This window comes from Chaetura pelagica, unplaced genomic scaffold (genome assembly GCF_000747805.2).
Source record: "Chaetura pelagica isolate M959 unplaced genomic scaffold, ChaPel_1.0 scaffold80, whole genome shotgun sequence".
NCBI lineage: Eukaryota > Metazoa > Chordata > Aves > Apodiformes > Apodidae > Chaetura > Chaetura pelagica.
Genome location: NW_009951946.1, coordinates 223,075 through 235,714, shown reverse-complemented (window position 1 = coordinate 235,714; position 12,640 = coordinate 223,075). Strand labels below are relative to the sequence as shown.

The 12,640-nt window shown below is 37.2% G+C and overlaps 1 protein-coding gene across 1 annotated transcript in view; it reads left to right on the top strand.

The window, feature by feature from the left end:
- Positions 1 to 1,688: 1,688 nt before the first annotated feature.
- The window catches only part of GPR64 (G protein-coupled receptor 64), a 42,560-nt gene continuing 31,608 nt past the window's right edge, over positions 1,689 to 12,640 (top strand). Inside the window, exons 1-2 of the mRNA XM_009997131.1 lie at positions 1,689 to 1,806; positions 6,918 to 7,532. Of these exons, the coding sequence (XP_009995433.1) occupies positions 1,689 to 1,806; positions 6,918 to 7,532 (733 nt within the window). The remainder of the gene's footprint in view (positions 1,807 to 6,917; positions 7,533 to 12,640) is intronic.

Genomic DNA, 12,640 nt, shown 5'->3' with positions numbered 1-12,640 from the left:
TTGGACTGGATGATCTTTTGAGGTCCCTTCCAACCCCTAAGATTCTGTGATTCTGTGAAAAGCTAGCCCATCTTAGACCATTTTTACTATTGTTTTGTTTGGTTTGGTTTTATTCTGTTCCTGCATTGCTTTTCTTTTTATATTCCTTTCAAAATAGCCTTTCTTCCTGCTGCTTAACATCTGCAGTGCTCATGCAGATGTCATCCATGATGCAGCCACACTTTGTCTGGCATTTCCTTAGTATATTTCAGTTTTAAGTGTAGCATCAAGAATCTGCGAAGTGGAAGCAGTGTCATCATCCAGATTGGTCTGTTTCAATGCAATCAGTGTGAACTTAGTTTTCTGCTAGAAATACCACATACTATGAATTATTGAAAGCACTGGTAACAATGTTGCAGTGCTCTAATTTTAAAAAAGCCTTCGCTTTATGTTTTCTATGTTATGCTATTATATGTGTGTAATTTACTTGCAAGTATGTTTAATCAGTTTCCAAAATGTTTGTTACCTAGTAACTTTGCTATTTTTCCTTTTATTCCTCTAGCACTTCTCTTGTAGAGTTCAGCCTATAATGCCATTTTATATTAATAAATATTAACATTAAAGTTAATGCTTGCAAAAGACACATTTTAGCCCTAACCTTAACACAAATTTATGTCTCCTGAAAGAGCTCACAATTTCCAGTCCCTGAAAAGAAGGGGACCTGTGGCAGCCTGGCAGAGCAGTAAAGTTTGCAAGCAGGACCAGTGCTATCCAATGCACTTGCACATGCACCAGACTTCTAAATCTTTTTCTTTAAGAAGTAATGCATGCAAAAACTACATTAATGGTTCACCTAATGTTTCTTTCAGCATGCACAATACTCAAATGATGTGATCTCTTTTTAAAAAATTTACATCTTCTGAATATTGTGAAAATATTATGTTCTGTGAAATGATATACTTAAAAAAAAAAAGACATATTTTTTTTTAAAGTATATAATTTCACAGAACATAACCTTTTACAGTAGGAGACATGTTCTTTTTCCACCACTATGTTGTCCTATTACTCCCATCAGGCAACCATCACTAGGAAGAAATGTGGACAAGTCAGGTTTTCATTGTACTCTCCATGAATCTGCTTGCCCACAGTGACTTGTGGCATTTCTCATTTTCTTGCAGTATCTTCTTGCCTTGAGAATGAGATGAGGATCAGGAGTCAAACTCCTGTTTCTTCCTTAGGAGTTCACAGCATTGCTATTAAAATGTCACAGGAACCTGTAGGTAGAGAATTGAAGACATCCTTTCTCTATACTTACTGAGATTAACAAAGCTTTTGGATAAGCTCTCCAAGCTTGCTCTCTGGCTGCTTTTAGTTGGGGTATTTTTCTGTGGATTTTGTTGTTGTTGTTTGTTTTTCAAATGTTGAAAGCCTTGTTTGTACAAGGACTCATGGCCATGCTCTGATGTATTTGTGAGTCTTTGAAGAACTGGAGCTTGAGTGGGGGTTTTTGATTTTTTTCTTCCCTTTGGCAAAAAGGTCTTTATTTCTCATTGACAGAGCATTTGTGCATTTCTGCACGATGTATATCCAATAGTATAACAGGGTTGAAAAGATTTACACTTTTGGGTTGGAAACATAATTTGTCGTAATATTTGCACACCTGTACTTCTTCTACTCACTGCCGTTTATTTTTTTTTTTTTCTTCTAGAATGGTTACCTGGGGAAAACAACACTGCTGTCTTGGCAGAATACAGGATATTTTCTTGCGATTCAGGATTGTTCTAGCCGTTCTTTTACTTCATTTGTTCCTGGCCACAGCAAGCAAAGGTAAGACTTTTTCTTCCTGATTTATGTAGTGTTGGTATTCCAAGTAAATAGCATTAGTCTTAAGGAACAGGACTTCTGAATATAGTCAGAACAGGCTAGTTTCTGCCCTCTTGAAATTGAGAGGAAAAATTGCCATTAACAAGTTGGTGCTTAGCTCTTTGAATATACAAACCCTATGTTTACAGTATTTGTTTCCATAAAAAATCATTAATAGTAACCTGTTTTCAGCTAGGGATGAGGAGAGAATGTAAATACAATATGTAATAGCAAGACAAATTACTTTATTGCTTTTTTTTTTACTGGATGTATTATTATTTTCAGAACATGGTGTTAAATCTTGTAGAGTGCTCTTACACACACACCACAGGATCCTTTGAGATCACCCTGTTTCGTGCATGTATGAGCATAGAACGTTTCCTCCATCACTTTTGATTGTGCATCTGAATATTGTTAGGAAAAAGATACTAAGGTCCAAAACATGTAACAGAAAGTATGTGTTTGAATTTGACAATCTATGTAGCAATAAATAAAAAATAAATTCATAAGGTTCTTGTACAAATTGTGTAACTGACACGGTGGTGCTTCGTATGAGTTACAGTAGAATCAGCAGTCAGATACAGCAATGGCTATTCTGTAAGCTGGCAGATAGAATCACAGAATGCTTTGGGTTGAAAGGGACCTTAAAGATCACTTAGTTCCAACTGCCCTACATGGGCAAGGACAACTCCCACTAGACCAGGTTGCTCAAAGCCCCATCAAACCTGGCCTTGAACGCTTCCAGGGATGGGGAATCCACAAATTCCCTGGGCAGCCTATGCCTCACCACCCTCACAGAAAATAATTTCTTCTTAATGTTAAATTTACATCTATCCTTTTTCAGTTTAATACCATTCCCCGTCATCCTGTAACTACATGCCCTTGTAAAAAGTCCCTCCTTAGCTTTCCTGTAGGCCCTTCAGGTACTGAAATGCTGCTATAAGGTCTCCCCAGAGCCTTCTCCAGGCCGCACAACCCCAACTCTCTCACCCTGTCTTCACAGGAGAGGTTCTACAGCCCTCTCATCATCTTCGTGGCCCTTCTCTGGAATCAGCCCAACAGCTCCATGTTCTTCCTATGTTTTGGGCTCCAGAACTGGACAGATTCTAGTCTGTCACTACTCTGGGACCTCCACAGATAAAGATAATAGATCTTGGCATTCATAAAGCTGCCTTATATCAATAGTGTCAATAGTCTAGCAATATATCAAACATTTATCATGTTAGTAATATGCATGGAATCTTATAAAATTAGAAGTGAGCCTTTTTTTTGCCATGTACTTAGTGGCTGGTTTTAGAAACCACTTCCCATGTTGTGGCATGTTATTTTACTTGAGAAGGTCAGAGTTTCTTGCAGAAGTGTACTTAGTAAGTATCCCTGCTTAATGACACTGTACTAGCAATGAAATTTTATAGGTTTACAAATTAGACTAATTCTGATTCTAATTCTCCAAATGTAATTTTCATAAAGAAAGCTTTTCCTGAGATAGAGTTTGAGATTCAGGTGGTAAAACTTACTAAGATGGTGAGGTTTTAACTTCATGTACTTTGAGTAGTATAAAGGACAGGGCTGCTCAGCAGATGGGTGAATGTTGTACAAAGTTTTGCATGGAAAATTCAACTGCGTCTAGAGTTCTGAGGAAACAAGCAAAGAGGGATTTCATCTTTAACCTTTGTATCACTTGCAAGTGTCAGTAATCCTTCAAGAAAAGCTGAACTGGCACAAGGATTTATTTGTGGTTCCACCCTTTTTTTTTTTTCCTTTGTTTGTGTTTTTAGGCTATTTAGGCACTGTCAGCAGCATCTCTACTCAGTTTTCTCCATATCTAAGGTGCCCAAGTATGTTTGTGTTCCCCAGGAAACATGAAAAGAGAACTGCTAGTGTTCTTTCCAATGCCTGAGGACACTCTGGATAACATGGTGTGGTTTATCCCCAGATGTCCAAATAAAACTGTGAATGAAAAGGAGGGCTGAAATTAATTTTGAGGAAACAGTTCTTAGCTTCAGACTTCAAAAACATTCAGCAGAATCAAGTGATCCACATGTCAAAAGTTGAGAGTTTTAAACCTTTTATAAAGAACAGTTATGAGCTCTAGGTGAAATACATTCAGATGCGAGATTCTTGTGATATCATTGTAACAGACTGTAGCAAGCCAGATATGTTACAGGTGGCAAACACTTGTGTAGAAATTAATGACTATTACTGCTACTGGTTAAATGCCAGATTGTGAAGAAACACAAACTTTTTACTATTTTATTAAAGAGAATACTTGCTGTATTAATGCTCAGCTACACTGACACAGTAGCTATTCATAACATAAGCAAAATAATGCTAATGCTTATGTACTGAGAGGTTATGCTCCTGTATGTCTAATTCTTACTAATTATGTCTGGTTATCTCTAGTAAATGTAATAGTTATTACTATCTGAAAATATTTGAAAAAGGAGGTATTATATTTTTTATTTACATTTGCATTACCTTGTCATTCTTAGAAAGTTTTATTTTAAATGTTTGGAAGTATGAACATACATTTCATATTTCTTTTAGGACTTAAGAGAACATGCTTATTATGTGGATGCTTTTAGTTTTAGCAAGGGTAGAAATCCCAGTTCTTGCATCTGTTAGAGATAAATACATTAAGAAGGAGAAACCCTGCATTTCTGAAAGAGTTTAAGTGCCTGAATACAGCAAATGACATTGAAAAATAAGCCAAAAAATTACTATTGCATGGAGCTTCCTTGACTCCATATTGTGATGGTTTTTTATTTTTCTGTGGAGATGTATTGAGCATCCTTTCTACTATGCTCCTTTTTCTGCACTGTCGTGATAAAGGCATGCTCATGTCTATGTTTCGGAACGTGATTTGTGTTGTCTGGACCCAAAGGAACTAACTGTAAGCCAGGAATGCTGTTCTCAGGGCACAGCCAATTCTAGCTCCTTGGTGCTGTGGTCAAGAGTGGGCCACAGCCCACAAATAGCTTTATTATAAAAGATAATTGATGATTAACGGATCTTCCAAAAGCATTAAAGTAATGTCATGTTGTACTTACTTTGCATCCACCCACATATCAAACAGACCTAGCCAAGATGATGCTGGTAATTATTTTCTAACTAATTTAATGCTGCACTGCATGTGTTCCACTTGGAACAGTGGAGTGCATTTTTCTGACTATGGTTGTGATTTCTTTTGTGCTGTTTTAGTATTCTTTGGGTAGCCTAACTATATAAATGTTTCTAAGTTGTTCTTGTAGCAATTCAAATGTTATTCATACCTATCCTCTTATCTTTGGCACCCCTTTTTTGTCACCTTTTTTTTTAACTCTTTGGAGCAATGTGAACCAAGCTTTCCAGTTTCCAAAAGAGTAGATATCTCTAAGTAAACTCTTTTATCAGTTTAAATTAATTCATCAGGCCTTGCATACCGATCCACAGCAGTCTTTTGTACAAAGCAGACTACTAGAATCATCAGCAGGATTGATCTAATTTTGCATAATTTCTGTTGGTTACCTGCCTTAAGACTGTTCCCACCTGCAACTTTATGTCCGGTTTGGCTCCCTTGACAACTTAGCAGTGTCAGCTCCACTTAAGAGTGTATTACCACTGTGAGCCTTTTAATTGATGCACTGTTGGCACAGAAACACTCAGCAATTGTTTTCTTAAAAGAGACTGTGTTACAAGTGTTGGCATATAACTGTCTATCTAACTAGCTGTTTCCTTTATAAATAAGCTTCTTGGATCTGTTCAAAGGAGAAGGTAGCACATCTATTTACATATTAGTCACTCTTTTACTAAAAAGGGTAGGTACACTTGAGTCTGCGTCTAAAAATTTCCACTTCAGTGACACTTCCACCTTCTTGCCTGATCCTCCTCCTGCCAGCTTTTCAGTAATGTTTTAGAAACTAGTTTTCTGTGCTGAGCTGTTCTTAGCTGAGTATCCCAGATTTTGTCTTTTAGCATCTGACAAATGGCTAGGCTGAATGAGTGAATTTTTGCTTTAGGGTTGTGCAGGGCAGGGAGTAGTTCTACTGCTTGCTGTTGGGTCAGGTATGTTTTTTTCTCCATTGCCAGAGAACCATGCTGAGTATTACCTTGCCATTCAGAATCTGCTGTTTGCTACTTAGGATTTTCACCTAATTCAGGCTGTACCCTGGGCAGTTTTTGTTTGATCTATAGCTTTGTATGGTACTTTCATGATATATGTTGAACTTCAGGAATGTTTCAGGGTTGTGAAAGATGATTACAAGTTTCTGCTAATTAGCATCATAAAGTGAGTCTCAAAGCTATAGTATGCAACAAGAACAGTTATCAATGACTTTCCATTAAACTGGATTTATATATTTTGTGTGTAGAACTTTTTCATGTAGCTTTGTATTCACAAAGAAGATGTCTCTGCAAGTAAATTCCCTTGTAGAGAACAGGGAATAGGGGCTGGATGAGATTAAATTTAAAGTAAACCAGTGGCTCCAAACCAAATTTCCTGAAAGTTAACAAAGCTCATTCTCTCCTAGAATATGGCTATTTTGTACCTTTCATGCTGAAATTCTGCTAGCATGCAAGAGAAGATTTAAGAATTTCAGGGATGGAAAAAATGGCATGGAGAAGCATGATCTTGTTCAGAGAAGCAGCATGCAAAGCTGAGACGTGAGAAGGCAGTAAGGGCTACAGTCCCTCCGTCTAGCTTTGTTTCTGTATTTTATCCAGTATCTGTTAAATGCGAAATACCTGTGGCAGTCCTGGGAATAGAAACCAGGATCTGTGATTCTCTTGTTGCCTCCCACTTGTTGTTTGAGTGCTCCCTTAGAAAGCTACAGGTTCATCCTTTATGTTGTGCATGAGTTCTACTTCAAAGCTTTCAGTAACAGCTATGATTTATTGATTGCCTCCAAATTTCCTGCTTCCCCACCTTAAAAAGGAAAAAAAAAGAAAAAAAAAAAAAGAGAACAAGGGTTGTTTCTTAATATGTTGTTTTGAAAACTCCTGGGTAAATACCTAGAAACACACTATATGGAAGAATAACAGTCAGATGATCCTTCTAAAAACTAAATAATTGTAAAAATCACCTTTTCTTTATTTAGATCAGAATTTCCTAGGACAATATAAAGCCGTCTTTAAGACTGCATGCGAGGATCCTTGGATTATGTCAACAAGAATTTCTCTGCGTCCCTTGAAAGAATTCATTGTCTGTGTGCAGCTCAAGCTATATTCCTCAGATAGTTCCTGGACAGCATATGTGTACAGTCAAGAAACAGCTCACAGCAATCTCTCTGCAAATACGTATGATCTTGGACTTACAGGACATGATGGTAAATTGAGGATATGGTTGTTTGGAAATGAAATAAATACGTCAGAAAGACTTCACGAAAACACTTGGAACCAAATATGTATCCAGTGGAAGAGTAAAGATGAGGAAATGAAGGTATTCATTAACGGAGAAAAAAAAGCAAACAAAAAACTACCCGGGAAAGTTAATTTGCCTGAAAAAGGGCAATTCTTACTTGGCTGCTCAAAGCTGCGAGGTACAGCTGTGTCACCTAACCAGGGTATGACTGGGGAGCTGTACATGTTCAGAATGTGGGATAAAGCAAATGTAAAGCAGTCGATGTACTGCGAAGACAGTGGTGTTATACGCTGGAGAAAGGAGGATTGGGTCTACAACAAGACAGTAGAAGAGGATAACTCTTTGCCATGTGGTGAGTACCACTGCACCCCTGTTTTTGAAATAGTATTGTTGTCAGAAGTTGCTCTGAAAGTGTCTAACATTTCTGTTCCAGATTTTACAAAGCCTTTGTCCATTGGTCATTTCTAGCTAAATGCTTAATGAGATCATGTGAGGATCTGTAGCTTTTACCAGCTTTTATCCAAATGTGAAAAGGGTATCAGCAGTTCTTTGAAGACTTCAGCTTCTGTGTCTGTCTGCTGTCTGTGTAATGGTGGTGAAAGCCAGATATGTCCAAACAACACTCCTTGGAGTATTAGGGCTTTCCATCAATGTCATCCTAAAAAATACTTAATTTACACACCTGCTATTCCACGGATAAATACAGAGGGAAGCATCACTGGTCCTCATTTTGCATATTCAGCGGACCAGAACATTGACAAGTGCAACTTCTAACTGCTTCACTGGCACTTTACACCACCTTTCGGCTGTTATGGTCTACAACTGTAAATATTATTGGAGGCTCTGATGTCTTCTTGTTTTTGCATCAGTAATGTCTTCCTTTATTAAAATGGCCAAATGATTTCTCACAAATTTCTTATAATTCCTCTCTGCCCTAAAAAGAACCATAAACACCTTTAAATCAAACAAAATCAATATCTTACTTTCAGAGAAATTGAATTTTAATATAGTTGAAATGGAGTTAAAGCAAGAGAATAATCTTTTTCTTCTAGCTTTTGCTAGACAAAAAGGCACACTTTAATTAAGCTTGGGTGGGATCCAGTTTATCAACCATAGTAAATGGTATTGCCCACTAAGACCTTCAGAAATTCAAAAGTGACTAGCTCAGTTGGTTCCTAAAAATTCTTATATAGCGTAGGTGCTTCAGTTAAACTTAGTCTTTATCACATTTGTCCTTAAAAATTGTACCTACCTATACATTTTTGCTGTAACATGCTATAATTGCTCTCTGACTGGGTAAAAGTATCTTCATGAGGGCATTAAAATAAGATGACTAGATTTCTTTTTCTGGAAGAGAAAGGTCTGCCCAAAAAAAACAGGACTCATGGAGAATGCTTCTAACACTGGGTCATAATGAATGAAATGCCTCTGCTGGCCTGATGCTGTAGTTGGGAGCACATCTTCTCTGTTGAGTTGTGTGTTTTGGGAGAGGAGCTGAAGGAAGGATGTCTTTTTTTTCTCATGTGTGACTGTGTTTGAAAGAACACTGTTCTAGAGCTGAAAAGGGCCACATACTGGCTACCAGGCAAAAGTTTGGTACAAAGAAAGTCAGAGAGAGATCTGTCTGGATAGTGGGATAAATGCTGAGCAGAATGGAGCATCTGGTTATCTTTCACTGAAGCACTGAAAGGACAAACTTCTTGTTTTCAGTTCCAGCACTTTCTGCCCTGAATGTAGAGCATCCTTTAGCATCACAGGCAGCTTGGTTTGGGACTGCCCTACTTCAGCCCAAATTGTTAATGACTTTAGAATTAGTGTTTTAGGGGCTCACAGAACCTTTTGTTAAACAGCAAAAGCTCTCTAGTGAGTGTGTAAGATGCATGGTTTCCAAAGCTCTGTTACTTAGCCAAATGGAACTTTAATTATGCTGACAGAGGTTTATTTCAGTAGAGACCATCTCTACTGGCAAATATAAGTTATAGCTTGGAAGAATGTAAGTTTTTTTTAAGAAAATATTGTTGGATTTGTTTCAACAGTTTTTTTGCCTATTTTCAGAATTTTTTGCTGATTGCACTTTTGCTCCAAGTCAGCCTGTGAAAGGCATAAATCTAGCAAATAGCAGTCCAACTATTAAACAAAAAAAAAAAATTGACAGTAGGAACATATATAATCAGTGGATTTGTTTCAACAGTGTTTTTGCCTATTTTCAGAATTTTTTGCTGATACACTTTTGCTCCAAGTCAGCCTGTGAAAGGCATAAATCTAGCAAATAGCAGTCCAACTATTAAACAAAAAAAAAAAATTGACAGTAGGAACATATAATAATCAGTGTCAGGCAGTTGTAATTGATGGTGCTTCTAGTTTTACAATCTGATCTCTTTCTAGAAATTCCTCTGTTCACATGTTTAAAATTATATTATTTTGGGTCTGCACTGTTTTTATTAAAACTGAATGATTTTGAGTAGTAAGCCTTCAGAAAGATCTGATTTTTCATCTGCAGAGAACATAATTGGCGAAGACTTACACCTTGGGAAAGGGCTATACCTACTGTTTAGACACAGAAGGTGAAAAGGAAGTGGTTCATTACAGTTGTAATTGTGCCGGAGGACAAGTTTCAGAATTTTTTTTAATGACCTGGTTGGCATTTTGTGCTTACATAAAAAGCAGTTAATAAAATGTTCAGTCAAAGGTTAAAGTGATTTCTGGGATTTCTCCTTTGCTTAACCACTCAAAATCTGTGCAGTGTAAGCCATTATCTATTTGGTGTCTCAGAGACAGTGATGCACTCCATTAATAAGCCTAGATTTACTTATATATACTTTGCATTATTAGCTTATTTCTTTACCTCTTTTTTTCCCACCTTTCTTTTTGTTGACTCCATAGATTCTTCTCCTTTTGGTTTTATAATTTATTTATATAACAATTATTCTGATTATCAGGACTGTGTTTTTTCTTAACTGTTTGAGGTCTAACAAGGACTGAAATCCCTATTCTGGTATGATTTAGATACTTGCTTAGCACTTAAAGGTATGCTCAACTTTATCCAAGTAGTTTGCTCCCCAAAAGTGGATGAGATGCCCTTTGCTGTAGCTACCTATCCTGAAGATCTGCAAGAAAGGATATATTTGCCTGCTTCCCAGTTTGTGGTGAGGACTGATCACATTTCTTGAACTAATGGAACTCGACAGTAGAAAAATTTGGATCTGAGTTAAAGATGCAAGTCTTGCTTCTCCCAGTCACACAGTCTTCTGGTTCTCCTCTGTTTGGTGTAGCCATTGCATGCTGAGCAGGTGTAAATACTGCAGGTAGGGTCAAAGAGGGGAGGAGGCCCCACACATTGTGCATCACTGACTGCTCGCATTTCCTCAGCTTCCTTTGATAATTCCCATTTTTCTCAGAATGAGAAGTAGCTTAACAGCTGTGATATGGAGAAAGAGTGCCACAGATTGAATGTATCTCACTTTAAAGATGATTTTCTGTTACTAAAAAAAAAAAATGGAAGTGAAGAAAAATGTGATCACTAGTCCAAGTGCCAACTTTGGAAATATTCTTTATCTTGTTCCTTGATTCCTGTTTAGCTACATACTTTAATGTGGACAAATCAGCATAATTTGAGAAAAAAATGCTCTCGGTAGTATAAAGCTTTGAATGATTTAAGAGAATACAAAGACAGAAGGGAATAGGTGAATTTAAAATGCTGAATGTTTGAGAAAAAACTTGAATAATCTGTGAGCACCAGCTCTTCAGCTGTCATTTTTACATGGGATATTTGTAAGCTACCTTCAATAATAACTTGACAACTGGAAGAAGTGTACTGTTTAAACATTAAACATTTTAGTTACACATTAAACAGTAACATTCTTAATCCAAATAAAAATATCCAAAATGTTACACCGTGCTTTTATGCAACAAGCACAGAGATGATGGGATATATTTTACCAATTTCAATGAGTAAACAAAATAGATTATTTATGGCATTACTATAAATTGTAGTGTTAAATGGTAGTGTTATTGGTGCCCTAAATTTTAGGAAAAGTCCAGTGCCTGTTGCTTTTGCTTAATTTTTTTTCTTAGATACAATTCAGTGTTTATATTGTCATATTTTAGATGTTTCTAAACTGTCCTGTCCAACCTTCAAGATTTAGTTGTTGCCCTTTCTTTTCCATGTGTCCTTTTCACTCCCAATATTGCTGAGCCTGCTGCTGGTGTGGCTGGAGGAAGTTTCCAGGCTTGGGGTAACAAAGCAGTTTTAACACTGATGGGAGAAACAGAAAGCGATTGGTGCCTTGTGTGACTCTTTGCCTTTGCATGCTCAAGGAAGAGGAAAACATCAGTTTGGGCTGTTCTAGTTTGAAGGTGTGGGCGATGGGAGGTATGATTTAGGCTCATGTAATCCTTTTTTAAGATTCCCTGATGTGTGCCCACTTCTGTTGACAGGGTCAGCTTTCCCGAAAGGGAAGATGGAGTCCCAAGGCTTTACTTCTTCATATCTAGGATGGAAATGTAGCTGCCACTCATCCAGTCTGCATCCTAGTCTGATACTTAACCAAACTTTGGGCCATATGGTGACATTTACTGAGTGGATCATGAAGACTGATGATGAAAAAATAAAGTAGTTAACGCAATATGTTTGTTTTTGTCTAAATCTGTAAGGACAGAATACTGCTGAAACCTCTAGAAGCTCTTAAAGGAAGTAAATTTGAGGAGGAAAAACAACCTAGCTCTGGAGTGCCTATTTGATGAGTCATGTGCCACTCTACTTTGTACCTACTAACAGAATGCATGTTTGACCTTCCCTTTCTTTGCTCTTTCTTGTTGCCTCCCTCTTCTGTGATACCAAAGGAAGTAGCTTTTTGGAAATCAGCCTACCAGACAAAATGTGATTTGATTAACCTCAGTCTCTAATGTACAGCTTTGTACAAACAGAACTTTATACAAATGGATAAAAACTGTATTTATAGCCTGATTTCCTAAAAATCTTTGTAACATGAAAGCTTAGTTAAAAATATTGCACTTAAATTTGCTGTTAAGGTTACTAAAGTGAACTGGCCAAAGTGGCAGAGCCTGATGTGAACAAGGGCTTTGACTGTTTTCTCACATTTGCTCCTGTTCAGTAGCTGGTGGTAATTCATCCTTTCTTCCATGGCACCACTGCTAAGACATGAGGTCTCATTAGAGGCACTAGAACATAAAATCAGGACTGCACATAGGTTCTATAAACCTATGCAATGTGCCTCAAAATCTAACTTACATAAAAACAATATAGGTTAATGTCTACAGTGGAATGGTTAGGGAGGATTTTTGTGTGTTACAATTAATGCCTTTGGTGACAGGATGGTTCATTTTGGTGGAATGTTTATTCAGCTGAAAGGTTTATCAAACATTAGAGGGACCCAGTCTCAGAAAATACGGATTTGAGTATGAGAGTTGAATGTTGTGGTTTTGGTGTCTATTTCTGTA